Source organism: Podarcis cretensis (assembly GCF_951804945.1).
Source record: "Podarcis cretensis genome assembly, chromosome: 10".
NCBI lineage: Eukaryota > Metazoa > Chordata > Lepidosauria > Squamata > Lacertidae > Podarcis > Podarcis cretensis.
The window spans coordinates 5380509-5405799 of NC_137179.1; the positions used below are offsets into that span (position 1 = coordinate 5380509).

At 47.8% G+C, this 25291-nt stretch overlaps 1 protein-coding gene across 1 annotated transcript in view; it reads right to left on the reverse strand.

Annotated features, from left to right (window-relative positions):
* Positions 1–7674: 7674 nt before the first annotated feature.
* The window catches only part of UBE2H (ubiquitin conjugating enzyme E2 H), a 69419-nt gene continuing 51802 nt past the window's right edge, over positions 7675–25291 (reverse strand). The window contains exons 4-7 of the mRNA XM_079993151.1: positions 21156–21195; positions 19936–19988; positions 18445–18573; positions 7675–12066 (exon numbers count right to left, since the gene is read on the reverse strand). Coding sequence (XP_079849277.1) covers positions 11942–12066; positions 18445–18573; positions 19936–19988; positions 21156–21195 — 347 coding nt within the window. The 3' untranslated portion in view covers positions 7675–11941. The remainder of the gene's footprint in view (positions 12067–18444; positions 18574–19935; positions 19989–21155; positions 21196–25291) is intronic.

Here is a 25291-nt window from a genome sequence, read left to right on the forward strand (position 1 = left end):
ATGGTAGTATAAAACTCTAAGTGGTTTGCAGGAAATCTAAGCAGTGTACAAGCATACAGTCTACGTTGCGTCGCCTGCTTGTGGGGGTCTGTGTGGAAGTTTTGGCCTCCCCAGCTGATCAAATGAATGACCCTCAGCTGATGGGCTTCCTGGTAAAAGGTCCCAGATAATACCGTATTTTCCGCTCCACAAGGCACACTTTTTTCCTCCTAAAAAGTAAGGGGAAATGTCTGTGCGTCTTGTGGAGTGAATGCGTGGTTCCTGGAGCCGAATTGCCCAGGGGCAAAAAGCAGATCGTGCTTTTTTTGTTTAGAAAGAGGGAAGGGGGTGTTGAAACGAAGCCGCTGAGCAGCTGATCTGCAAGCGATCAGGAGGGAGATAAGGGACTCTAGCGATAAAGGAGGCTGCCTGGGAGTGGGGAGGAAAAAGCCCATGGATCCTCAGGATTTTTGCATTGGGTCACCCCAAATTCACTGTCAGATCGCATAGCATGTCCATGACTACAGCCTGCACCAAAAAAACCACGCATCCACTGTTTTGTGGGGCCACAATGGTGCAAAAACGTGGTTACAAAGCACAGATCCACATGGATCCTCAGGATTTTTGCATTGGGCTACTCCAAACTCACCATCAAATCACATGTCTGTGGCCACAGCATGAACCACAAAAATCATACATCCACTGTTTCGTTCAGAATATTTTTTCCCCTTGTTTTCCTCCTCTAAAAACTAGGTGCGTCTTATGGTCAGGTGCGACTTATGGAGCGAAAAATACGCTAGTAATAATTTATAATAATAATTTTATTATTTATACCCCGCCCATCTGGCTGGGTTTCCCCAGCCGCTCTGGGCAGCTCCCAAAAGGAGGGGAGGGCTCCGTTTTGCCAGGACGAATTGCCCCACTTCTCTATTTCACCACCCACCTCTCCTTCCCTCTCAGGATCCGTGACCCAGGCAAGGCAACCTGTCGTCACCCTGATAAGCCTCTAAGCCGCCTGCTGGCTTCCCGCTGCTCATTAGGAGACAGGCCTGTCAAAGGAAGCAGGTTAAGCTCAACAACACACACACGGCCCCCATCTCTTATGCAACCAGGAATTAGGACAATTAGGTGGGTGGGGGACAGGGAATGCAAAACTGCAGCACAAAGTTAAACTGTGGAACTCACTTCCGCTCTTGCATTCGAATCCTGCTTGTTGGGTCTAGTTGGCCCTTGCAAGAGTAGGATGCTGGACTTAGGTGGGCCAATGGCTTGATCCAGAAATAATAATAATAATTTATTATTTATACCCCGCCCATCTGGCTGAGTTTCCCCAGCCACTCTGGGCGGCTCCCAATCAAGTATTAAAAACAATACAGAGTTAAATATTAAAAACTTCCCTGAACAGGGCTGCCTTCAGATGTCTTTTAAAAATAGGATAGCTAATTATTTCCTTCACATCTGAAGGGAGGGTGTTCCACAGGGCGGGTGCCACTACCGAGAAGGCCCTCTGTCTGGTTACCTGTAACCTCACTTCTCGCAGGGAGGGAACCGCCAGAAGGCCCTCAGCGCTGGACCTCAGTATCCGGGCTGAACGATGGGGGTGGAGACGCTCCTTCAGGTATACTGGACCGAGGCCGTTTAGGGCTTTCAAGGTCAGCACCAACACTTTGAATTGTGCTCGGAAACGTGCTGGGAGCCAATGCAGATCTCTCAGAACCGGTGTTATGTGGTCCCGGCAGCCGCTCCCAGTCACCAGTCTGGCTGCCACATTCTGGATTAGTTGCAATTTCCGGGTCACCTTCAAAGGTAGCCCCACGTAGAGCGCATTGCAGTAGTCCAAGCGGGAGATAACCAGAGCATGCACCACTCTGGCGAGACAGTCTGCGGGCAGATAGGGTCTCATCCTGCGTTCCAGATGGAGCTGGTAAACAGCTGCCCTGGACACAGATTTGACCTGTGCCTCCATGGACAGCTGTGAGTCCAAAATGACTCCCAGGCTCCGCACCTGGTCCTTCAGGGGCACAGTTACCCCATTCAGGACCAGGGAGTCCTCCACACCTGCCCGCCTCCTGTACCCCCAAAACAGTACTTCTGTCTTGTCAGGATTCAACCTCAATCTGTTAGCCGCCATCCATCCTCCAACCTCCATCCATCCTCCAGAAAGGTTCGTTCTTCTACTCTTAAGACGTGCGTCTTTCCTCTCACTGAAATTGTGCAGGATTCTGCCACCATTATCTCAGCGTTGCTAAAGAAATGAGCATTCATAGTGAAAGAAGAAACCATCGCCTCTGTCCAAATCTGAAGGGTTAGAACCAAAAGGAAGTCTTCCCTTTGGAGGTCAGGAGCAAAAGTCCTTGAGGAGACGGGTGTCCCTGAGTTGTCCCACTTCTGTAACTGTGATAGTGAATCAAGGCCGGATTTGGGTTTGATGAGGCCCTCAGCTCCTGAAGGTCATGGGGCCCTTTCTATGTCCAGCTGTCCTTTGTCAACAACAAATTGTTGCTGTTTTTTGTGTTGAATATATACTATATGGTAATTTATGGACCTGTTGTTGTTTAGTCGTTTAGTAGTGTCCGACTCTTCGTGACCCCATGGACCAGAGAACACCAGGCACTCCTGTCCTCCACTGCCCCCCGCAGCTTGGTCAGACTCATGCTGGTAACCTCGAAAACACTATCCAACCATCTCGTCCTCTGTCGCCCCCTTCTCCTTGCGCCCTCCATCTTTCCCAACATCAGGGTCTTCTCCAGGGAGTTTTCTCTTCTCATGAGGTGGCCAAAGTATTGGAGCCTCAGCTTCAGGATCTGTCCTTCCAGTGAGCACTCAGGGCTGATTTCCTTCAGAATGGAGAGGTTTGATCTTCTTGCAGTCCATGGGACTCTCAAGAGTCTCCTCCAGCACCAGAATTCAAAAGCATCAATTCTTCGGCGATCAGCCTTCTTTATGGTCCAGCTCTCACTTCCATACATCACTACTGGGAAAACCATAGCTTTAACTATACGGACCTTTGTTGGCAAGGTGATGTCTAATAGCTATCAATAATAATAATAATAATAATAACAACAACAACAACAATAATTTATTATTTGTACCCCGCCCATCTGGCTGGGTTTCCCCAGCCCCTCTGGGCGGCTTCCATAGAAACCAAAAATACAGTAAAATATCACACGTTAAAAACTTCCCTGAACAGGGCCGCCTTAAGATGTCTTCTGAATGTCAGGTAGTTATTTATCGCTTTGACATCTGATGGGAGGGCGTTCCACAGGGCGGGCGCCACCACCGAGAAGGCCCTCTGCCTGGTTCCCTGTAGATTTGCTTCTCGCAATGAGGGAACCGCCAGAAGGCCCTCAGTTCTAAAGCCCTTTGCACATAAAATATGTATTTTATCAAAGTACAGTGGTACCTCGGGTTACAGATGCTTCAGGTTACAGACTCCACTAACCCAGAAATAGTACCTTGGGTTAAGAACTTTGCTTCAGGATGAGAACAGAAATTGTGCAGCGGCTGCGGGAGGCCCCGTTAGCTAAAGTGGTGCCTCAGGTTAAGAACAGTTTCAGGTTAAGAACGGATCTCCAGAATGAATTAAGTTCTTAACTCGAGGTTCCACTGTAATATTTATTTTATCTTATATTTTGGAAATGTACCATACATCCAGTTTTTTTCCCTTTAATTTTTTGCTCCCCCCCCCTGGAGAGTGGGGCCCTAAGCTATAGCTTGTTTTAGCTTATACAGTGGTACCTCAGGTTACAGACGCTTCAGGTTACAGACTCCACTAACCCAGAAATAGTGTTTCAGGTTAAGAACTTTGCTTCAGGATGAGAACAAAAAATGTGCTCCGGCGGCGCGGCAGCAGCAGGAGGCCCCATTAGCTAAAGTGGTGCTTCAGGTTAAGAACAGTTTCAGGTTAAGAACGGACCTCCGGAACAAATTAAGTACTTAACCTGAGGTACCACTGTACGTAAATCCAGCACTGTAGCGAATAATACAGACCAAAAATGTTCTTGAACACACTTTGTTTTATTTTTACTTGCAATGGGAGTCGTGTATGTGTGTGTGTGTGTGTGTGTGTGTGTGTGTGTAGAGGCGAACCCATAGCAGTGAAAGGCAAGGCCAGAGATGGAAAGCAATGGAGCGAGAAACTAGCTATGCGCTGCTGTGCATCTCTCCATCCTCCAAGCGCAAAAGCAAGATTATCACAGTTCAAAGACACAATGACAGCAGCTATAACATTTAAACACTATTTCTTGATGCAACCAACAATAAGAATTCTGGTGTTCATTCACACTAGAAAACAAACGTTTTCCTTTTCAGTTTTTTTGATGAACGAAACACACATTTTACCTGAGATCTGGGCACAGGTGGAGCGTGAGCACCATCTATCGGCTGACTGGAAAACTGCCCACCCCCCTGGAGGGCACAGGAGCCTCCGAGGGATGCCCAAGGGACCCATATCATCCAGGGTGGGGAACCTCAGGCCTGGCAGCCCAGCCTAGCCCAGGCTTCTAAGCCTTTCCATGCAGCCTTCGGGACCTCCTTAGGTTCTGGAAACCCGCTCCCCAGGCCCATAGCTGTCAACCGTCCCTTATTTGGCGGGAAACTCCCTTATCCCAGCGCTGTGTCCCGCTGCTGTCCCTTATTGATGATGTCCCTTAAATTTCCCGGGTTAAATGCTTGCCCGGCTTCGGAGGGAAGCAGCAGCTCGGGGTCCTCCTCCGTGCGAGAGAGCGCACACTGGCGCCGTCGTCCTGGCGCAAGGAGTTCCATCGACCCTTCCCCGCCTGAGAGAGAGGGGGGGAGGGAGAGAGACTCTCGCCCACGCCGCCCGCAAGCCCAGAGGCGGCAGCGGTGGTGGCAACTGAGGAGGCGGCCTGAGGGAGGAGGAAGAGGGGATGGGGAGGGACGCAGAAGGGCGGCGCTTCAGCGGCTGTGGTGCTGCGCAACCACCTCATGCCACATTGACAGCATCTTTCAATCCTACCAATGTATGTACAATAGCAAAATCCCTTATTTTGGCTGCTGATCCCTTATTTTCGAGGCTGCTGGCCCCTTATTTTCAAATCTGTAAATTGACAGCTATGCCCAGGCCGTGTCAATAACCAGCCAAGCCACAGTCTCTCCACGGCCCCAACCACCCACATTGTGCACCAAGCTCTGTTTGGCGGCTTCAGGGTTCTTGGTTGTTGTTTTTAACGCACTGCTGCAAGCTTTAAATCTCCATCTTCCAGATGCTGACAACCTAATTGGTCAGCTGGCAGCAAAGACTGCCGTGGGGAGAGAGAGGCCCCTTGTGGTGGTGAGATGCAATTGCTTCCAAGGATCTGCATGCCCCAAGAAATCGGTATAAGGCAGCAACATAGGAAAGCTGCCTTAGAATCATAGAATCATAGAGTTGGAAGAGACCACAAGGGCCATCGAGTCCAACCCCCTGCCAAGCAGGAAACACCATCAGAGCACTCCTGACATATGGTTGTCAAGCCTCTGCTTAAAGACCTCCAAAGAAGGAGACTCCACCACACTCCTTGGCAGCAAATTCCACTGTCAAACAGCTCTTACTGTCAGGAAGTTCTTCCTAATGTTTAGGTGGAATCTTCTTTCTTGTAGTTTGGAGCCATTGCTCCGTGTCCGCTTCTCTGGAGCAGCAGAAAACAACCTTTCTCCCTCCTCTATGTGACATCCTTTTATATATTGGAACATGGCTATCATATCACCCCTTAACCTCCTCTTTTCCAGGCTAAACATGCCCAGCTCCCTTAGCCGTTCCTCATAAGGCAGCCACCTAAGGAGCGTGAAGGCAGGAGGACTGAGTATTTGAAAAAGCAAACCAACCAGAAGGGACGGCAGGTGTGGCTCCAAACGGTCATTCAAACCTAATGCCATCCAGTTTATTTTAGACTGTAACCAATTCTGGTCCTACTGTACTAGCTGCCAGTGATTTTCCGGCCCCAGTTCAAAATGCTGGTTTGGATCTCTAAAGTCCTATGTTGCTCAGGACCCCAGGACCCCAGGGACTGCCTCTCCACCCAGGAACCAACCCAGATCCTGCCATTGTCATCAGAGGCCTCCTCCATGAGAGGTCTAGAAGGTGACCTGGCAAGAACAGACCTTTTCAGTGGTGGCTCCGACCTTATGGAATGCCTTCCCCAAGGAGGCTGTCCTGGCACCATCAATGCATATTTTGGGCACCAGGCAAAAACTATATTCATCAGGCCTTTTGGCTTTTAACTGAGGCTTTTTTGCATGGGCAGGATGTTTTTAATGCAATTTTTAAAATTTGCCTTTTAGATATTTCTTATGGTGGTTTAATGTGTGTGTATGTAAGTTGCTTTGAGTTACCATGGCAAAAAACAATTTTTTTTTGTTAATCAACAATGACAACAACCCACATCAGTCCAGGCCAGCAAAGCGGATGTTGAGCTACTGTTCAAATGATTTTGAGTTATGATTTTGTTGAGCATTGGGCTAGCTCAACTCTTAAGATCACATTTCACCCGGTGCTATACCAGCTGCACTGGCTCCCAATGCAGTACAGGATCAGGTTTAAGGTGCTGGTTTTAACCTTTAAAGCCCTATACGGCCTAGGACCCTCGTACCTACGGGACCGCCTCTCCTGGTATGTCCCACAGAGGAACTTACGGTCTTCAAACAAAAACATCTTGGAGGTCCCAGGCCACAGGGAGGTTAGGCTGGCCTCAACCAGAGCCAGGGCTTTTTCGGCTGTGGCTCCGATCTGGTGGAACACTCTGTCACAAGAGACTAGGGCCCTGCGGGACTTGACATCTTTCCGCAGGGCCTGCAAGACAGAGCTGCTCCACCAGGACTTTGGTCAGGGCACAGTCTGACTCCCTCCTTTGGCAATCTTCACAGAACTTTAGCCTAATGGTTGCCATCAATTTGAGTTGAATTAATTTTAATGAAATGATTTTAGAATGTTGTATAATTTTATTGTTGTTAGCCTCCCTGAGCCCGGCTTCGGCTGGGGAGGGCGGGATATAAATAAAATTCATTATTATTATTATTAAGAATTCCAGCATTGCAATTTTCCCACATCATCCCCTGAGCTTGCGCCCTGCCAGTTCCCATCTGTGACCATAACAAGTAACAATTTGTTGTTGTTTTTTAAGTGGTCACTTACATATTGGGCTGGGATAGTTCGGTCTGTACAGCATGAGACTCTTATCTCAGGGACGTCGGTTCAAACCCCATGTTGGGCAAAAGATTCCTGCGAACCTTGTGGCCTCTTTCAACTCTGCAATTCTAGGATTCCACATTCTTCAAAAGAAAAAAACCCCAAAAAACAGTGAGGGGCAATGAAAGTTCTGTCCTGGCAACTTGGGAATCAATATACAAAAATCCATTCATCGTCTTCACCATCCCATTTCCCCAAACCGTTTCCCCCACATTGCCCTCCTGCCTCCTTTTGTAAGGTCACAGGCAGAGCTGGCGCAAATGTGGATTTGTCACAAAAAGTACACCCAACCCACCGATTGGGACATCGTTTTAGGGGATGCGTATATCAGTAGTGTATATCGAGTTAGGAAATAGGGTGGTGCCACAGAATTAGAAAGTGGTTGTGGCAGGGAGGGAGAGATGCAATTTATTCCAAATTTTTAAAAGCCCCACGAAGTGTCAGCAGCAGTGACCCACACCCCCAATCTCTCTCTCTCTCTCTCCTGGGGCAATTACCAGTCGAGGGGCCAAGGTATATACATATTTTATTTTTTAAAAAAGTTTACAGTTTCTTTAATTATACACAACTATTTTGAGAGGTTATAATTCTTAGAAGAGGCAATTGCCGTGGCGCCAGGCATGCCCACTAACATCATCACAATGCAAAGAGGATGGGGGGGGCGGGGGATATAGGAGAGGAAGCGGAAACGAAAACGGGGGGGGGGGGGACGGGGACAAACCAACCCAAAAAAACCCTGAAGGAAAAAAAGAAGAAGCAAGGACTTGAATGGAAGGGGCTGAATGCCCAGCTTTACCTCTTCAAGTATTCACACAATATGTACCAAACACAGTCAGTAAAAGAAAAAGGAGGGAAGGAAAATGGCCATTTCTCATGCGGCAAGAGACTTCTGGCTCCAAGGTGCCACAGCAACTCAGACGAGCAAAAGGAAGCGAGCGAGCGAGAAAATATTATATATATATTTATATAAAACCAGCGCACGCTCAGATCACAGGAGTCGCCTTCGGACACTCCACACGTTTAACTACTTTATCTGTTTCCAGATCTAGCCGCAGAAAGCTAGCATGGACCCTTCCCCAAGAGGATAAAAGCTTCACCCCCTCCCCTACGAACCCCCTTTTCTTTGTGGGAGTTCCCACCCGCTGCCCCAAAGGTAGGAAAATATCAACCGACCACACAAGCTGGGGAGCTTTGGGCTTTTTCTACAAGCTGACCTAGCCAACGAAAAGCTCCAGGGCCATTTGCTTTCGCCACCAGCCGTCACCTGGGTAAAACCCTGCGCCACTCTGATCCATGCTGCTCTCTGCCTCTGTTTCCAGGTCCCCACTCTCTTACATCAAGTACAAGATGGTGTGGCAAGAAGAACTAACAAGAAGGTCGACAGGTGGACTTGGGAGACCGGCACGGAGGGCAGAGTGGGATAAAAACTGTGCTTCGGAGGTATGTCTCCGTGGGTGATTTAAGAGGCATTTTGAGGAAGAGGAGCAGATCAAACGCCAAGGTCGATGTGGGAGGTTTCGTCTACCGGTGCCAAAATACTCAAAAAGCACAACGGAATTTTACGGGTGGGGAGAAGGGCAATAGCCGGTGCAAGCACTTGAGACCCCACCAGTGTGTTTTCACGTTAACAAGGCAACTCACAACACACACACACACTTTGCAGCTTCCCGGGGCGGGCTGCGTTGGGAGTCGGGTCTGAAGCCTGAAAGGTGGTTTTCAAAAGGAACGCGGGTGTTTCGGAAGGGACGGCAGGGGGGCTGGCGACTGGAAGTGGACTTTCCGTCTGGTCTGGCTGAGAGCGGAGCAGCTCTGCGAGCAAAGGGGATCTCGGAAGGCCGAAAAAAGGGAGAGGGGGACAAGAAGGAACTGCGCTTAGATCACTGGTACCAGAGGAGAAGGGAGCCTGGTCTAGTTAACTCGCAAGGTGGGTCCTCACAAACTCATCTTTCCAGGTAGATCCCATTCCACTTAGGGCATTTTGCCAGCCTTCCCTGACACCCGGAAAGTAAATGCAGAAGAAGAGATCTTTGCAACTGCAAGACACAAACAAGGGGTCTGATCAAACAGGAATTGCGAAAATGGGTCTTTTGCACCCCAGGGGCAAAGTGTGTGGATGTTGGGTGGGGGTAGAGAGGAGAGCCGTGCTGCCTTTTCTTGGGGGTGGGGGGTTGGATTCCATTGAACACGGACCGTGTCTGCATTTGCGTTTAATTTAAAAGCCAGGACTGTTGAAATTAAGAACAGGTGTTTGCTTAGAAGAGCTGTGTACGTCAGAGTTGTTAAAAACTGACTGTGCACCAGGATTGAGATTCTTTCCCCCCCCCCCCAAGGAAAAAGTTACCTGCGTAAAGTAAAGGGAATTAGAACACTAATATTTGTATATACAATATTGAAAAAATACAATTTATTTTGTTTAAATTGGTACCACCATCACCACTGCCACCTCAGCACTCAAAATCTAGACCTAAATAGCACCTAAGAGGCCACCACACAAGCAGAGAGCATCTCTAAGGCCAACTTTGCCAACTTTGTGCCCTCCGCAGGTTGCTGGGACTACAACTCTCATCAGCCTCAGCCGGCACGCTGGCAGGGGCTGATGGGAACTGTAGTCCATCGACCTCTGGAAGGCACGAGGTTGGAGAAGGCTGGTCTCAGAGCCCTGCAGCAGTAACAGAGCTCTCCCCACGCTCCTCCAGAGTCAAGGAAATGGCACAGAGTTACATGTTCCATATTAATACTAACCCACCTGCCCCCCCCCCAAACAAGCCATACTTGCTTAAAGGAGAGAACTTCAGCTCAGCTACTATAACCACATTACTGTTTTGCTTTTTTTAATTTAGAAAGGAAGAAAGAAAATAAAAGGTTCTTGGTTGTTGTTGTTGTTTTTTTCTTCATGCCCGTAATTCAACTTCTTGGTATGCTTTTGCTTTATTAAAGGAAAATGATCATGCCAAAGTTAAATTCTACTTTACATAAGATCTTTTCAAAAGAGGGGGGGGGGAAGCAAACTGATTAGGCTTTAAGATTGTACTCTCTTGACGCATCTTCCCCTCGCACCCCAGAACAATCCACAAAATTCTGACGGCGTTTCAGGGGAATCTGGGAAGGAAATACAACGGACTGGGCTTAGCTTGATATTCAGAATTCTGCTCACGTCACCCGAGTTCGAATTCCGTTCACTGCCCCAACCCCACCCCACCCACAGACATTGCACCAAAACTGCCCTCCCCACATCCTGTCCAAAAAGAAAAAGGAAAAAAAAACTCTTTACAAATACATCAGAGGTAATGTCCAGATTGCAAAATCCACATCTTGCTGGGCGTTTTCCTTGCCGTTATCCATGTTCAAGTAACATCAGCATCCCAGGTAGGCATTCGACGTATGGGGGGGGGGGTTCTCTTACCATTCCATTTTTTGGGGAGGGGGGACGGGGTGGAGGGGAAGAGAGAAGGAACATTTTTGTGTTCAAAAAACCCCCAAGAAATGAAAAGGGAGGAAGAATCTAATTCGGAAGAAAATCTCTGAAACCAGCACTCTTATCAATTCCCCTTCCAAAACAACAACAAAAAAACACACTTCCCAAGCCCAGTATACTGGATTTTCCTAGATTGTCTGGCCTGCTTTATAGAAGGGCCACAAGTGAGCAAAGGAAGGAAGGAACTAGCAAACTTGGGAGACCACCGATGGAGTCGTGATCAGCGGCAACTCGGGTGGGGTGGGGGGCAATGAAACTGTCCATGGGCTTGCAGCACTCTTGACAAATTCGACTTGCAAGAAGACCTCTCCAGAGGAGGTCATGGGCACAGTGCTTGAAGAGACATCAATGAGTGGAATAATTACAACTCCCAATGGTTTTAACAGTGGGGCCAAAAATGGATTGGGTGTGACGCGCTCCAGGAAAGCTAAGCCAAAGTTGGACTCTGCTTGCTTTCTGTCCCTTAAGAGTAGTAACGGCGACAGAGGCAGACGGACACCGAGGATCCAGACCAGTAAAGTTGACTTTTGACTGTCCAGTCGCAGGTTTTCAAAAGGTCCCCTGAGCAAACCAGACCAATCGCCAGTCTCTAGCGGCGGGGCAGGAAGTCCGCGCAAAATGTTCTTAAAGCCAAAGAAAGGCGTCTTCGTCAGAACCGGACACTTCGAAGAACTCGGCGTATTCTGGCGACGGTGTTTCGTTTCTTAAAAATGCAACTCCGTTTAAAGTGTAAAGCGGCCGAGCTGAATCGAAAGAACACCTTTCCGACTTCACTGCCTCTCGCGTTTATCCCCCGATATTTCTCTCCGACGTTCTGCAAGCGATGCTCTGCTTCTGCATCTGAGGGTGTCCTGCCATCTTTGGAACCATTAATAATAATAATAATAATAAAAGTGGGGGGCAGGGAGGGAAAAAAAGGGAACATCCAGACCCTCTCCCTAGCAAAGCAGCTGTTTTTTTGTTTTGTTTTGTTTTTTAGGTTGACAGTTCAGTAGCCCACAGGTTGCCTTTGCTCAAATGGAATTATAAACGGATGCCTCGCATGCATCTGGGCTGCATATTGCTACCAAGTGGAATGTGGGAAATGCGCTACGATGCACTTTTGGGCTCTGAGAAATGACCAAAAGAAATCAAGATCTAAAGGGTGATATATATATATGTATATATATCTCAATGCTATTATTCATAAAAACCTTGTTTAGTAATAAAAAATTGCTTTGTTTAAATATGAATATTATAGTCTGCTTCTCAGCGCGTGGTTAGGAAGTCAGTCTCTCTGAAAAGCAGGGTGCCTGCTTCTACTACAACTCCATATCCTGGGCCTCGTCCTCTGAAAAGTCAGACATGGAGCTCTCCGAAGAGCTGTCCCCAGTGCCTTCTTCCTGCTCTTTTAGTGCTTCCTCTGTTGCATATTTCTGAATGTATTCTGGATGGGGTGAAAGAGAAAGGTGGGGGGTGGGGGCAGGGGAAGAAAAAGAGGGACGATCAACATACACACTGAAGGAACACCCTGAGGTCCCTCAAAACAACATGGCTAAGCAGACCACAAACTGCTTCTCGACAACTTAATGTGCTTTTTCGACATGCCTGCACATGCCCACCCACCAAAATGACCCCCAGATTTCAGCAAGGACAATCCCTTGCTCAAACATTAGTACTTGTCTGAAAAATCTTAAAAAGCAAGATTTAACAACAACAACAACAACAACAATAATAAACAGTCAACATTTGCACCTGTGATAATATTGCCTGTTTTTCCTGTGTTTTTGTGCCTTCCAGTGTATTTATTTATTTACTGCAGTTATAACCCCACCATCCTCTCCAAAGAGATCCTGTAACTGGTTCTCCCCCTCCTTATTTGACCCCCAACCACAACCCTGAGAGGTAGGGTTAGGGCCCAGCGGGTTCTCAACCTGTGGGTCCCCAGATGTTGTTGGACTACAACTCCCATCATCCCTGAGTTCTGGCCTTGCTAGCTAGGGGTGATGGGAGTTGTAGTTCAACAACATCTGGGGACCCACAGGTTGAGAAAGGCTGGGTTAGGCTTAAGGGCAGTGCCTGGCCCCTGCAAGGTCACCCAGCGAGCTTTGTGGCAGAGTGGGAATTTCAACCCTGGTCTCTCAGGTCCTGGTCCGATGCTCTAACCAGTACACCACCACTGGTGTAAGACAGCTGGGACTCGCATGACGTGCTCGGCTTGGGAACGCATCTCTGTGCGAAACACAGAAAAGTCCTGAAGCTGAAGGGGGTGGGAAGAGCGAGGAAAGGCTCAGCAGAGCACACCGTAAATGGATGGAGAGGGTAGAAACCTTCAAAACTGTAGGGAGGTGCAGAAACACATTTCTGAATTATTTCTAAAGCACACGCGTGTTCTGGGTGCTGGACATCAAACAGGACAGAAGGCAGAGATTGCAAGGCTGAGGGGAGGGGCCTAAGACAGACCAAGAGACACAAGGACTGGGGAGAGGAGGGGGGCAGAAGAGATAGTGGAATGAAACCAGTTAGCGGGAAAACGACAGAGTCAAGACGTGAGTTTTTAAAGCCTGGTGTCTAACTCTAAAAATGGGAGGATGGATTCCAGGACGTAAGGAAAACCAATGGTGGGGGAGCAGCAGGACAGGTGGGGGGCAGTCAGGGGAGCTGCCAGAATATCAGTATTCTGTGTTTTGTTTTGCATAGGAGAGCATTCAGAAAAGAGGCACGCACCCTCCTCCTGAGCTCTGAAGTGGTACAGTCTACTGGTTCCCTTTGTGTCAATCTAATCTAGCAGGGCTCTCTGCGTGTTCTCAATGCACTGGGTGATGCTCAGAACTAGCCACTGGGTGCAAATCTCCTAGGACAGCTCCATTCATCGCCTCAGACTCTCAAATATGCATTTTGGTGTGTGTCAGAACAACCCAGGGCCCATATCGCTTCTTTAAAAAAGCCATTCAGCAAAAAAGGGCTTCCTGTTTCAGGAATTTGCACCAATTACTATATATCCCAGGAAGGATGTGTGTTATGAAGCTCCATGTTAAGAAAAGATGCTCAGCGGCCTGTGGATGTCGTATCTACGCAAATAAGGCCTAAATCTCACAGCCTGGGACTTCCGGGTTAGCCCCATCGGCAATGGCGGAGCTCCTCTGACAGAGAGGAACCCGCTCCGCGAAAATCGGGCCTTGCTGCGGAGGAGACCCTCTAAAAATCCCAGGCGGAGAAAGCCTGGGAACGTGGGATTCGGCTGACACCAGGAGCGCCTCCCCTACTCGCAGGGAACCCTTTTTTTCAGGGATCCGAAGTGACGTGGGGTGAGCGGCGCAGTGTTTTGAATCGACCGCTATTTTTACGGAGTGAAGCCGCACAGCTGTTGCCGGAGAGTGCTGACTTTTTCCTGGGGACAATTGGATTTTAAACAACAACCCGTGAGTAGAACGGAAAATTGGACTTTTAAACAAGTTAATTTGGCACCGAACGGGGAAGGCTCAAACAGGAAGTCCACTTTCCCTTTCTGTAAATAGACTGAAGCAAAGTAGTTGCTAACTAAGGTCTTTGGAAAGCCTTATGTAAAGGACCAAAACTCCACTGATTGAAATTATTTAATTCCCCCTGGAAGCGGGGGGAGAATCTAAAGAAGAAGGTGAAAATTTAAAATTTAAAATTGAAGCACCATGTCTCTGAACCTGGGAGCGGTTTGCAAAAAGCCCATCGACGGTGAATAGGATAAATTTGACAGCTAGTCTAAAAGAAGGACATTGTTTCCATTGTCCGCTTCTGCGCTTAAAAAGAAGAAAAAGTAACTAAAAATTGTTACTAAATTTACTTTTGGAATAGTGCTGGAAAGGATTGATACAAATGAAGTCTGGCTTCCTCTAGAGGGAGCCTTGGGACATTCTTACAAGGGTGCAGCTGCTAAGATAAAGGCTGTGGGAAACCAGCTTTGACCTTGAACATCTCAAGAATGTCGGCTAAGGAAGAAGTAGTCTCTGTACTGAATAGGACTATCTGTTGGGAAAGTTACATAAACAGATAGATGTTATGGCTACCAATATTGTCATCTTGGGAACAAAAGTGGGCAACAGTACAGAAGTTGACAAAAATCCAGCACAGGAATCTATTTTAATTGAACAAATTGATGAATTGAAGAAGGAGAAAGTCGCTCTTGCTGAATATAATGCAATACAAGGGGGAGCCTTAACCTTACAGAGGCAAATGGAGGATTATAAGTTGAAGCCCTGTATGACTGTAACTAGGAAAAGCCAGATTGTAAAGATGGGAGCCTGGCCTGGTTTGGAAAAGGAAAGTGGGAGAGATCCCCTTATGCAGGGATCAATCGACTTTTGGGATATGGATTTGGGCCAGGAGGAGCTTGGAGCTTTTGGGGCCTTTGGACTTGGAGGAATTGTGAAACAAGATCTGGAATACTTTGTGGGCCCTAGCTTCAACTATGGAAATCGGGCGGACTTGTTAAGAAGGAATCTAAGCATCGTTGGGTTGGAGCTCCCCCGAGATCTGCTTTTTAGCATCAAAGACTATCAAGAAGATCGGCAGAAGGGACGTCAAGAAGAGTTAAGAGCTTCGGATATAAGATCTCCAGGTTGATGGACTGTTGGAGGTTGATGGAACTGGCTGCAGGGGCCGAGACCGGGGAGGGGAGACGGTGGAAGAAAATTGGGAATTTGAAGTGTATATATGGAGACTTTAAAAAAAAAAAAGAAAAAAGAAAGAAAGAAAGAAAGAAAATTTAATGAGAGATGGAAAAATCGTGGAATGAATTTTTTATGACCCTAGGGGAAATGTCTTAAGAGATCAAGTTCAAATATATTAGTTTTAATGAGAAATAAGATTAAATCAAGTAAAAATGGATGGTTAATTGGTGAAAGAAGAGAATGTAAAATTATAGTATATTAAGATAAATGTGAAAGATGTGAATAACAGTATATTAAGATAAATTATTAGGATAAAAACAAAGTTGGAAGGATTTGCTGAAACATCTAATTGAACTAGAATACAAAAAAGGGAGGTGTGAGGAGGTCAAGGAAATAAGCAGATGAAAAATAAGTTACAGGAAGGTTTGTTTTGTTTTTTGTTTGTATTTTTCTGTGCTATTTTTCTTTCTTTCTTTTTTTTCTTTTTCTACTTCTTTTTTGTTTGTTTGTATTTAGTGTGAATTCAGTGTTTTCTTTTTGTAACCTTTAAAATTGGAATAAACATTATTTCAAAATAATAATAATAAAAAATCTCACAGCCTGCCTCTCAGTGCCAGTGGGACAAGAGCTCACTCTGCACCCGAGAGAGACCTGGGAGGACGAACAGCTATGAAGATTGCTTCTCCACAATGTGGCCCAGCTGTGTCAGAGTCCTTCCGAGTAGGCCTGAGCGCAAGGGCCTCTCTCTACAGAACTGGAGAAGGCAACCGTCACAGAAGTACTTGCCACTAACCATCTACTGCTGCGACCAGTTAAGAGGCAGGTTTCCTGAATTCTAGCTCCAACACATTGTGGGCTGATTCCTCTAAAGCAATGGGGCCTTGTGGTCCCTCCCCCAGGGTTACACCAAAAAGACTTCTACGGCTCCATCAGTTAAAAAGGGAAGACGAGATAAATTATGCATTTACAGAACCTTGTCTCCCAGCGCAGAGGAGCTGCTGCAACTCAAGGCATCGGCGCGGAGGCTATTTTTAAGCGCCACTGTCACCAGAAAGCTCTTTGCATCATGTCATTGCCTGAGCAACTCCCAGCTTGTAGCTGCCTGCCTGTCACGCAACTGGGGTATGTGGGGAGAGGTGTGGCAGGGCATGCCAGGTGTACCAGCCGATGTCATGCATAGCAAAGCATAAAACAAGGGATATTTTCATAGTGGCGGTGATGAGGGGAATGGCTGTGGAAGTCCCAGATTGATTTTGATGTTGCATACTCAGTGGTGTAGCAGGGAAAAGGACACAGCTGTCCATTAGTTCCTTCTCTCACCAATCTTACACACATCTTGAGTTGGGGGCAGCTCTTCTCTCTCCCCTAGCTAGTGTAATGGAAGTTATAGCCCCTGCTTTTGATAGCCTACTACCTGTAAAAGGTAAAGGTAAAGGACCCCTGACAGTTAAGTCCAGTTGCGAACGACTCTAGGGTTGCGGCGCTCATCTCGCTTTACTGGCCGAGGGAGCCGACGTTTGTCTGCAGACAGTTTTTCCGGGGCATGTGGCCAGCATGACTAAGCTGCTTCTGGCGAAACCAGAGCAGCACATGGAAACGGCGTTTACCTTCCCACCGGAGTGGTACCTATTTATCGACTTGCACTTTGACGTGCTTTCAAACTGCTAGGTTGGCAGGAGCTGGGACCGAACAACGGGAGCTCACTCTATTGAGGGGATTCGAACAGCCGACCTTTGGATCGCTGTGTGTTTACACCACAGTGCCACCCGCGTCCCACAACCTACAGCCTGTAAAAACCACCAAAGGGAGTGTGAAAGGATATCCTTGGAAGAATCTGCTTGTTCATGCTTTATTACGAATGTGTCAAGAAGATTTGTGGGGGGAAACCCCAGCCTTGAGCTAGCCTGAGATAAAGCAGGCTCCCTGTTATTCGCACTGAACTGAGCATTCAGCTCAATCCAGGCCTCTGAGATTGTGACTTACCATATTTTTTGCTCTATAAGATGCACTTTCCCCCTCCTAAAAAGTAAGGGGAAATGTGTGTGTGCGTCTTATGGAGCGAATGCAGGCGGGAGGCTCTGCTCAGCACTCCCTTTAAAAAGCCACATGGAGCGTGTGTGCAGCTCTTGGGGGCTTTTCCCCGAGGAGGGAGAAGGACTGCCCTTCTCCCTCCTCAGGGAAAAGCCCCCAAGAGCCGCACACACACTCCATGCACTCTTTAAAGGGAGTGCGGCAGCCTTTCCCGGGCAGGGGATGAAGGCTCTCCTTGCTCGGAAGAGGCTGCGCGCAGCTATCCCATAAGCCAGGACAGCAAGCGGGATTGCTGCGAAGCGATCCCACTTGCTGTCCTGGCTTATGGGATTCAGAATTCCCCCACCCCGTTTTCCTCTTCCAAAAACTAGGTGCGTCTTATGGTCTGGTGCGTCTTACAGAGTGAAAAATTCCTACGCTTGTGCAAAGCTAAGGTGAGGGAATGCCTTTCTAAAAGCCTGTGCAATTTGTCTGTCTCGAGAGACAAGGGAGTGCGCCTCTGGGGATGAAGTTAAACCACTGCATCAGCAGCACTGAAGTGACCTCTCCGGGGAGCAAGCCTGGGCAGCGTGTGTGGAGGTCCTGGGGTGCGTAGATGACAAGACCCCCCCCCCAGCCTCACTGATGTGGTCCAAAGGAAAGCAGAGCAAGACTTTTGGCACCAGCTGGGCTGCAGGAGTTGCTGGAAGAAGGTGTGCTGAGATCTCCCCTTTTGTGGGTTCTCCAGCGGCCACTGCTATTTATTTATTGAATTGAATTTATTTATTTGCTACGACCAAATAAAGTTGCTTTTCAACATCACTGTGGTGTGGTTACACAAGAAATCCACCACGCTAGCCACTGGTCCACCAAACCAAAGCTTGTTGTTCTGTTTTGCTTGTTTCATAACTGAGCAAGCCGCCTTTTCCCAAAATAAGGCCTGGTGATTCCCTCCCCCCCCCCGCCTTTCCCTTTAAGGCTAGCTGGCCTCTCCCAAGTGAGATGGACACCTCAGTTAGACGTTGCTAACCTGGGAGGTTAGCAACTGGCTTGTCAAAGCCGCAGCATAAGCAAGATGGTGCAGAGTTCTTCAGACCCAAATGCTCTCTCTCTGCGACAAAGTTCCAAGACAGGCTGCTAATGGTTTCTCACCCTTCCAAAGCCCTTACCTTTAATTTTCTGTTTGTATTCTTCTGGTCGGTGAAGGTACATGGCTGCCGCGTCACCATTAAGGGGATCTATGGGGTTGGGGTACGCCAGCAACTGGGGCAGGAACGACTCAAATATATTGGTAAGATCTGAAAATCAGCAACACAAAAAGAATTTGACATGTAACGCCTGAAGCTGGCCTTCGAAAGAGCCATTTGCCATGATCTCTACTACCACTACAACATCTATTCGGCCAAAGTGGCTGTGCCCCCACCTCACAGGACTTACCATTCCAGTAAGATGGAACCAGTAAGATGGCCCTGCTCACCCAGACGGCTGGCTAGCTAATCTTATCCATCAATCAATCAATCAATCAATCAATCAATCTATTATTTCCTGCCTTCCTTTCAAGGAGTTCAGTGTGGTGCACATGCGTCTCCATATTATCCTCACACAACAACCTTGCGAGGTAGGTTAGGCTGAGAGTTGGTGACTGGCGACCCAAGGCCCCCCAGTGAGCTTCAAGGCTGAGTGGGGATTTGCTCATCCTTGGTACAGTGGTACCTCAGGTTACATACGCTTCAGGTTACAGACTCCGCTAACCCAGAAATGGTGCTTCAGGTTAAGAACTTTGCTTCAAGATGAGAACAGAAATCGGGCTCCGGCGGCGCGGCGGCAGCGGGAGGCCCCATTAGCTAAAGTGGTGCTTCAGGTTAAGAACAGTTTCAGGTTAAATACGGACCTCCGGAACGAATTAAGTACAGTGGTGCCTCGCAAGACAAAAAGAATCCGTTCCGCGATTCTCTTCGTCTAGCGGTTTTTTCGTCTTGCGAAGCAAGCCCATTGACGGCTTAGCGGATTAGCGCTATTAGCGGCTTATCAGCTTAGCGGATAAGCGGTTTAGAAAAAGGGGGGAAAAAGGAAAAAAAAACCGCAGGAACTCGCAAGACATTTTCGTCTTGCGAAGCAAGCCCATAGGAAATTCGTTTTGCGAAGCACCTCCAAAACGGAAAACTCTTTCGTCTAGCGAGTTTTCCGTCTTGCGAGGCATTCGTCTTGCGGGGCACCACTGTACTTAACCTGAGGTACTACTGTACGTGGGGGAAGTAAATGCTCACTCTTTTTTAAACTATCCTATTGCTAGAGTACTGCTTGTGAAGGTCTGCATGTCAGCTGAATTTGTTTAACACCATTTTAATGAATTTTAATGAATATGCCAACTCTGTTTTGGTACTACAGAAGTAACTGAAGTAATCTTTGTTGTCCTTGAGAGCATTAACCCCCGGGATGCCAAATTCTAGAGCGTGCTATGTTCAAGGTTAAAGAGCTCCTAAAATGGGTGCCAGGATTGCAAGGGGGGGGGGGGGAGACTCTTGCAATCTGCACACTTCAAAGCACATGTGAAGACTGTGCAAGACTGTGCTCTCAGACAGCAAGCTAAAATATGTGCGCATGCACACCCACCCCTTGTATAGTACAAAACCACCGACGCCATACATTTCTTAACTCACCATAGAGAGCTGTCCAAGTCTGATTAATTACATCTAGACATACAGTTCCTGACCTGAAAGAGACAAACAAGGGTTGACTTCCATTTGCAGTTAGGCAGTGCTGGTCTGGTACAGCGGCTACACGAGTTCAGATCTTCCCTTCCCTATTAACACACAATACGTTTCACAGAAGTGGAAGCGGCAGACTGGAATCTACAGGAAGACCTTTGGGAGACTGGAAGGGTTTATGGCACCCAATGGTTTACCTAGTTCCCTTCCCCAAAATTAAGTTGCTGAAACACAGAAAGGGGTGCGTGTGTGTGGACTTGAAATATGAGCAACAGCGTTAATTATTAAGATAAATAGGTAAAAAATTGAATAGTTTACATGAAATTACGCAGGATTCAAGGGTAAATATGGGAACCATGGAATGGGACGATCGGAAGACAATGGATAAAGTAATTTATGGTCTATGTTAAAATCTGTAAAGGGTTTGTTTGGGGGGGGGTTGAAAAATCAAGAAAGAGGAAGGAAGGAAGGAAGGAAGGAAGGAAGGAAGGAAGGAGGAAGAAGAGGGAAGGAAGATTCAGGAGTAGATTTTTTGTGTAAAAAGACAGCTCACTTCTGGTACTGAAAAAAGTCCCAGGGCTGAGCATGTGCTGTTATTGCCTCTGGCTCCAGTTGGTAGACTTTGATCCTGCAAGCTGGAAGTCTGCCCATAGGTATGCTGGAGCATTTGACTTAGTCTTAACCAAGAGGGCCCCCAAAGCCACAGTTTACATGGATTACATATAAATGCCTATCCACACAGACTGATAAATCCAGACAATATGAACTTGGGTTACCATTTTAAGCCATAGCGCTTCATCTTCCATTTAGCCCTGCAGGGCACAGGGTTTATCCAAAGTTGTGCCCGGACTGAGCAACCTGCCTGATGCTGGAACCCTAAACTGAGTCTCAAGAATATTCTAAAACATTAAGGAGATCCCCAGTAGAGGACAGAAAATGGAAAGGATTCTCTAAGGGCAGGGTGTCTGAAAACTTGTGTAAGCCCCTGACTGTTTGCCTTATCCTCAACAGAGAGGGTGAATAAATTGTTCTTCACAAAAAAACAACTTAACTCATCACATATCCATTCTCTTCCCCTTCCTGAATTAGAAAAGAAGCTATGCACCGAGGTTAAGAGACAACCCTCCCCCCTAAATAATTTTGTTTAGTACAAAACATCTTCAATCACTTACGCTTCGTCAATATTGGGATGGAAAATTTTATTCATGAATCCTGCAATGGAGACAAACAAAGGAGATGTTAGCAACCTTTATCACCGTTATCTTTTATTTACTTAAGAAAACGTATATATGATTGTAGTGACGCCTCTAAATGGTTTACAAGAAATATTAAAATGATCAATAAAGAAAGCTGAAAACACTGAAAAGTAATTAAAATTAACTGTAAAAAAAGAAGATGATCAAAACAAATCAACATTTACATTTCCGGACAGGCATGCCTAAATGAAAGTATTTTAAGGAATTTGTTGTGCTGAACAACTAAAAAAACGGCATGCATGTCCCTAGTTTTGTTCTGGTGGAAAGCCACTGGTCCCTAAAGCACAATGTGTTGCTCCGCTCCTGAATTCTGTCATTCACGCATGGAAAGGAAGGGTGGCGGAATCCAAAACTAGTTTCCCATTTGAAGTTGAGCAAAACCTACTGCCAGCCAAGCACCAACAAAGCGAATGGGGGCTGCCTTTGGAGAAGTCACCGCTGCCACTGCAGACTAGAGGCACTCAAGAAATCAGAAATCACCGCATTATTTTCACTGCATCTCATGAAGCCCATCTTAACACATCACGCTGAGATGCAATGGTTGGGAGTTCCCAAGGTTTAATAAGAAAGACACAATTCACTGATTCGCCTTTCCCAGAACCTTAGTAGCTGCCCCTGTCTGAAGCCCAAAATGGCTGCAGGCTCAGCAGCTGTGCCCATTTCCATGAAAACCATTAGGTAAAGGTAAAGGTACCGCTGACCATTAGGTCCAGTCGTGACCGACTCTGAGGTTGCGGCGCTCATCTCACTTTACTGGCTGAGAGAGCCGGTGTACAGCTTCCAGGTCAGGTGGCCAGCATGACTAAGCCGCTTCTGGCGAACCAGAGCAGCGCACGGAAACGCTGTTTACCTTCCCGCCGGAGCGGTACCTATTTATCTACTTGCACTTTGACGTGCTTTCGAACTGCTAGGTTGGCAGGAGCAGGGACCGAGCAACGGGAGCTCACCCCGTCTCGGGGATTCGAACAGCCGACCTTCTGATCGGCAAGTCCTAGGATCTGTGGTTTAACCCACAGCGCCACCCGCATCCTCTTTTACCAACTCCCAATTAAGCTTGGCCTGCAACTGGCTCGCCCCTTGGGCTCTGTCCAACTCAAGTCACTATTTAGGTGAAATGTGCACACCAGCTCCCTGAATCTTTGCTTGGTCACCTAGGATCCAGTGCTAAGCGGATACTGCTTGAAGGCCTTGCCATTGGGACTTCCCGGCCTGACCCGCAACTGCCATGGCACGGGCGGGGGGGGGGGGGGCAAGTGTCCAGCTGACCGGGTGAGACAGAGGCAGCTGCTATACACCTCTTGGGAGCTGAAGGTCACGTTCTTCCCTGCACTGGGTTTTTTGTTTTGGTTTGACGTCCCCTCAACCCCCATCCAGAACAGAATTCACGAGCAACGGAACAGGGTGAGGGACATACACCTTCGCGTGGAATCGTGTCGGCGTTTTGCCTTGTGCTTTTGACAAGCAGGAAGACACTTTTCGGGAGTGCTGGACACGTTCTTGCCAGCCTATTCCAAAAACACAGCAAGCACGGCCGTTAATGTTCCAACAGCCTCATCAGATGATCAGGAGTACTGGCTGGCTGCCCTGTGACCTGCTATGAGCATCCAAGCAGCTCTGCTTGCACATATTATTCTATTATCTTCTCCTCCCTCCACCCCAAACAGTGTTTCTGTCTCCCCACCCTACCCCCACGGATGTTGAGAGATTCTCACAGATGGAAGACTACCCGGGCAGAAATCTAGGATGCCCCTTGCACAGCAAGGCACATCCAATTTCCAATTCACCAACTTCTGGCTGCAAGGCAAGATCCTGTCTGTAGTTAAAGGAAGCTAACAGCCTTGCAAGGGACGCGGGTGGCGCTGTGGGTTAAACCACAGAGCCTAGGGCTTCTCGATCAGAAGGTCAGTTGTTCAAATCCCTGCGACGGGCTGAGCTCCTGTTGCTCAGTCCCTGCACCTGTCCACCTAGTAGTTCGAAAGCACGTCAAAGTGCAAGTAGATAAATAGGTACCACTCCGGCGGGAAGGTAAACGGCGTTTCCGTGCGCTGCTCTGGTTCGCCACAAGCAGCTTAGTCATGTTGGCCACATGACCTGGAAGCTGTCTGCGGACAAACGCCGGCTCCCTCGGCCTATAGAGCGAGATGAGCACCGCAACCCCAGAGTCGTCCGCGACTGGACCTAACGGTCAGGGGTATCTTTACCTTTACCTTTCACAGCCTTGCAAAACTCAACCCATCAACTGAAAGCTTCTTATATTCCAAACTTGGATCAAGAAGATTAGACAGCCTCAGCAGGAACACTGGAGAAGCAAATTCGGTGGAAAGGTAGCCATTGTTTTTATTTTAATTTTTTTTAGCGCATAACTGAAACTCTTGAACTGGCACAACAGGGTACAATTGCCAGGCTGGAGGTGAGGGTGTGCTCAGGGCTTCAGGAACAGGCCCACCTCCTTCCAGCCCTGAACTGGGCTCTTTTACTTCCTGCCTTACAAGCAACAAGGGCTGACACCCAGCCCTGTGGGGGAAAGCTCTACAGCACTAAAGAGGTCAGCCCAAACCTTCCCACTGTCACTGTTGGAAGTCCCCTCCAATTCAGATGCACCAGATGGAGAAAGCACTTATTACTGCAGTATACTGTGGAACTCGCTTCCAGCCGAGGTCACACGGATGAGGTCTCCCTCCCTGTTGAACTTCCGCCATTTATTCAAGACTTTAAAAATAAATAAATAAATAAATAAATAAATAAATAAATAAATAAGAAGGCTTTTAAAACTGATTTTTGTAGAACGCTCACCCCAGGTAGAGGGACGCAGGTGGCGCTGTGGGTTAAAGCCTCAGCGCCTAGGGCTTGCCGATCGAAAGGTCGGCGGTTCGAATCCCTGCGGCGGGATGCGCTCCCGCTGCTCGGTCCCAGCGCCTGCCAACCTAGCAGTTCGAAAGCACCTCCGGGTGCAAGTAGATAAATAGGGACCGCTTACCAGCGGGAAGGTAAACGGCGTTTCCGTGTGTGGCTCTGGCTCGCCAGAGCAGCGATGTCACGCTGGCCACGTGACCCGGAAGTGTCTCCGGACAGCGCTGGCCCCTGGCCTCTTAAGTGAGATGGGCGCACAACCCCAGAGTCTGTCAAGACTGGCCCGTACGGGCAGGGGTACCTTTACCTTTACCTCACCCCAGGTAGACTCGCCTGGTGCCTTCATTACAAATCATTAGGTGCCAGGCAAAAACATTCCTCTTCTGGCTTATTAAACAATCTATGTCCTTTTCAACTGGGAGGAGGTTACTGCCTGTGAACATGATGTGTATTTTCGTGTTTTTATATTGCAAATTGCCATGTGATCCTCGGATGAAGGCCGACACGAGAAATTTAGTAAGTAAAAACAACAAGTATTCATTTTCAGTCCTGGTGCAACAGGTCTCCTGCACACCCCTTAGAGAAGACGGATTAAGCGGCATACAAATTGTTGAAATAAACAAATAATAAACAGAATTGCTAGCCAGCCACTAGCTGGCACAAAAGCAGCCCAGAGGCAGGGCACAGTTTTCTCGTCTTCTCATTGAAAATAATAATTATGAGGAGCAACAGACCACCCACATCTTGTGGACATATTAGCCAGCCTTCTGACATCAGTATTATAACCATGATCAGCACCAATTGCCAACCACAAACAATAAAAAGAAGCTGGGTTCTGTGGTGAAGCCTGGTGGGATTACACAATTATAACTATTTTATTAGCCAGTGAGCCAAAGCTTGTGGGCATATCAGTCAGCCTTCCAACTTCAGTATTACTAGGCCTCATTATTAAATACAGTGAATATTTTCACTCACTGCTGCTTGCTGACAGGGTATCCAGCTGTAATGGTTCTAGGGGTTGCTCGTGCGTAAGCCGGTGCAAACACCTGGCTGGGTTGCCTGAGTGAACCTTTTCTGTCCGGACAGCCACTCGCCCGTGGCTGCCTCAATCGCTGGCAGAATCCGTCAGTGGGCGTTTCTTAAACTTCTTCCAGCAAAGAAGCTCTTTGACGCCTAGTCTCCTCCTACTCTCTCTGTGCGAA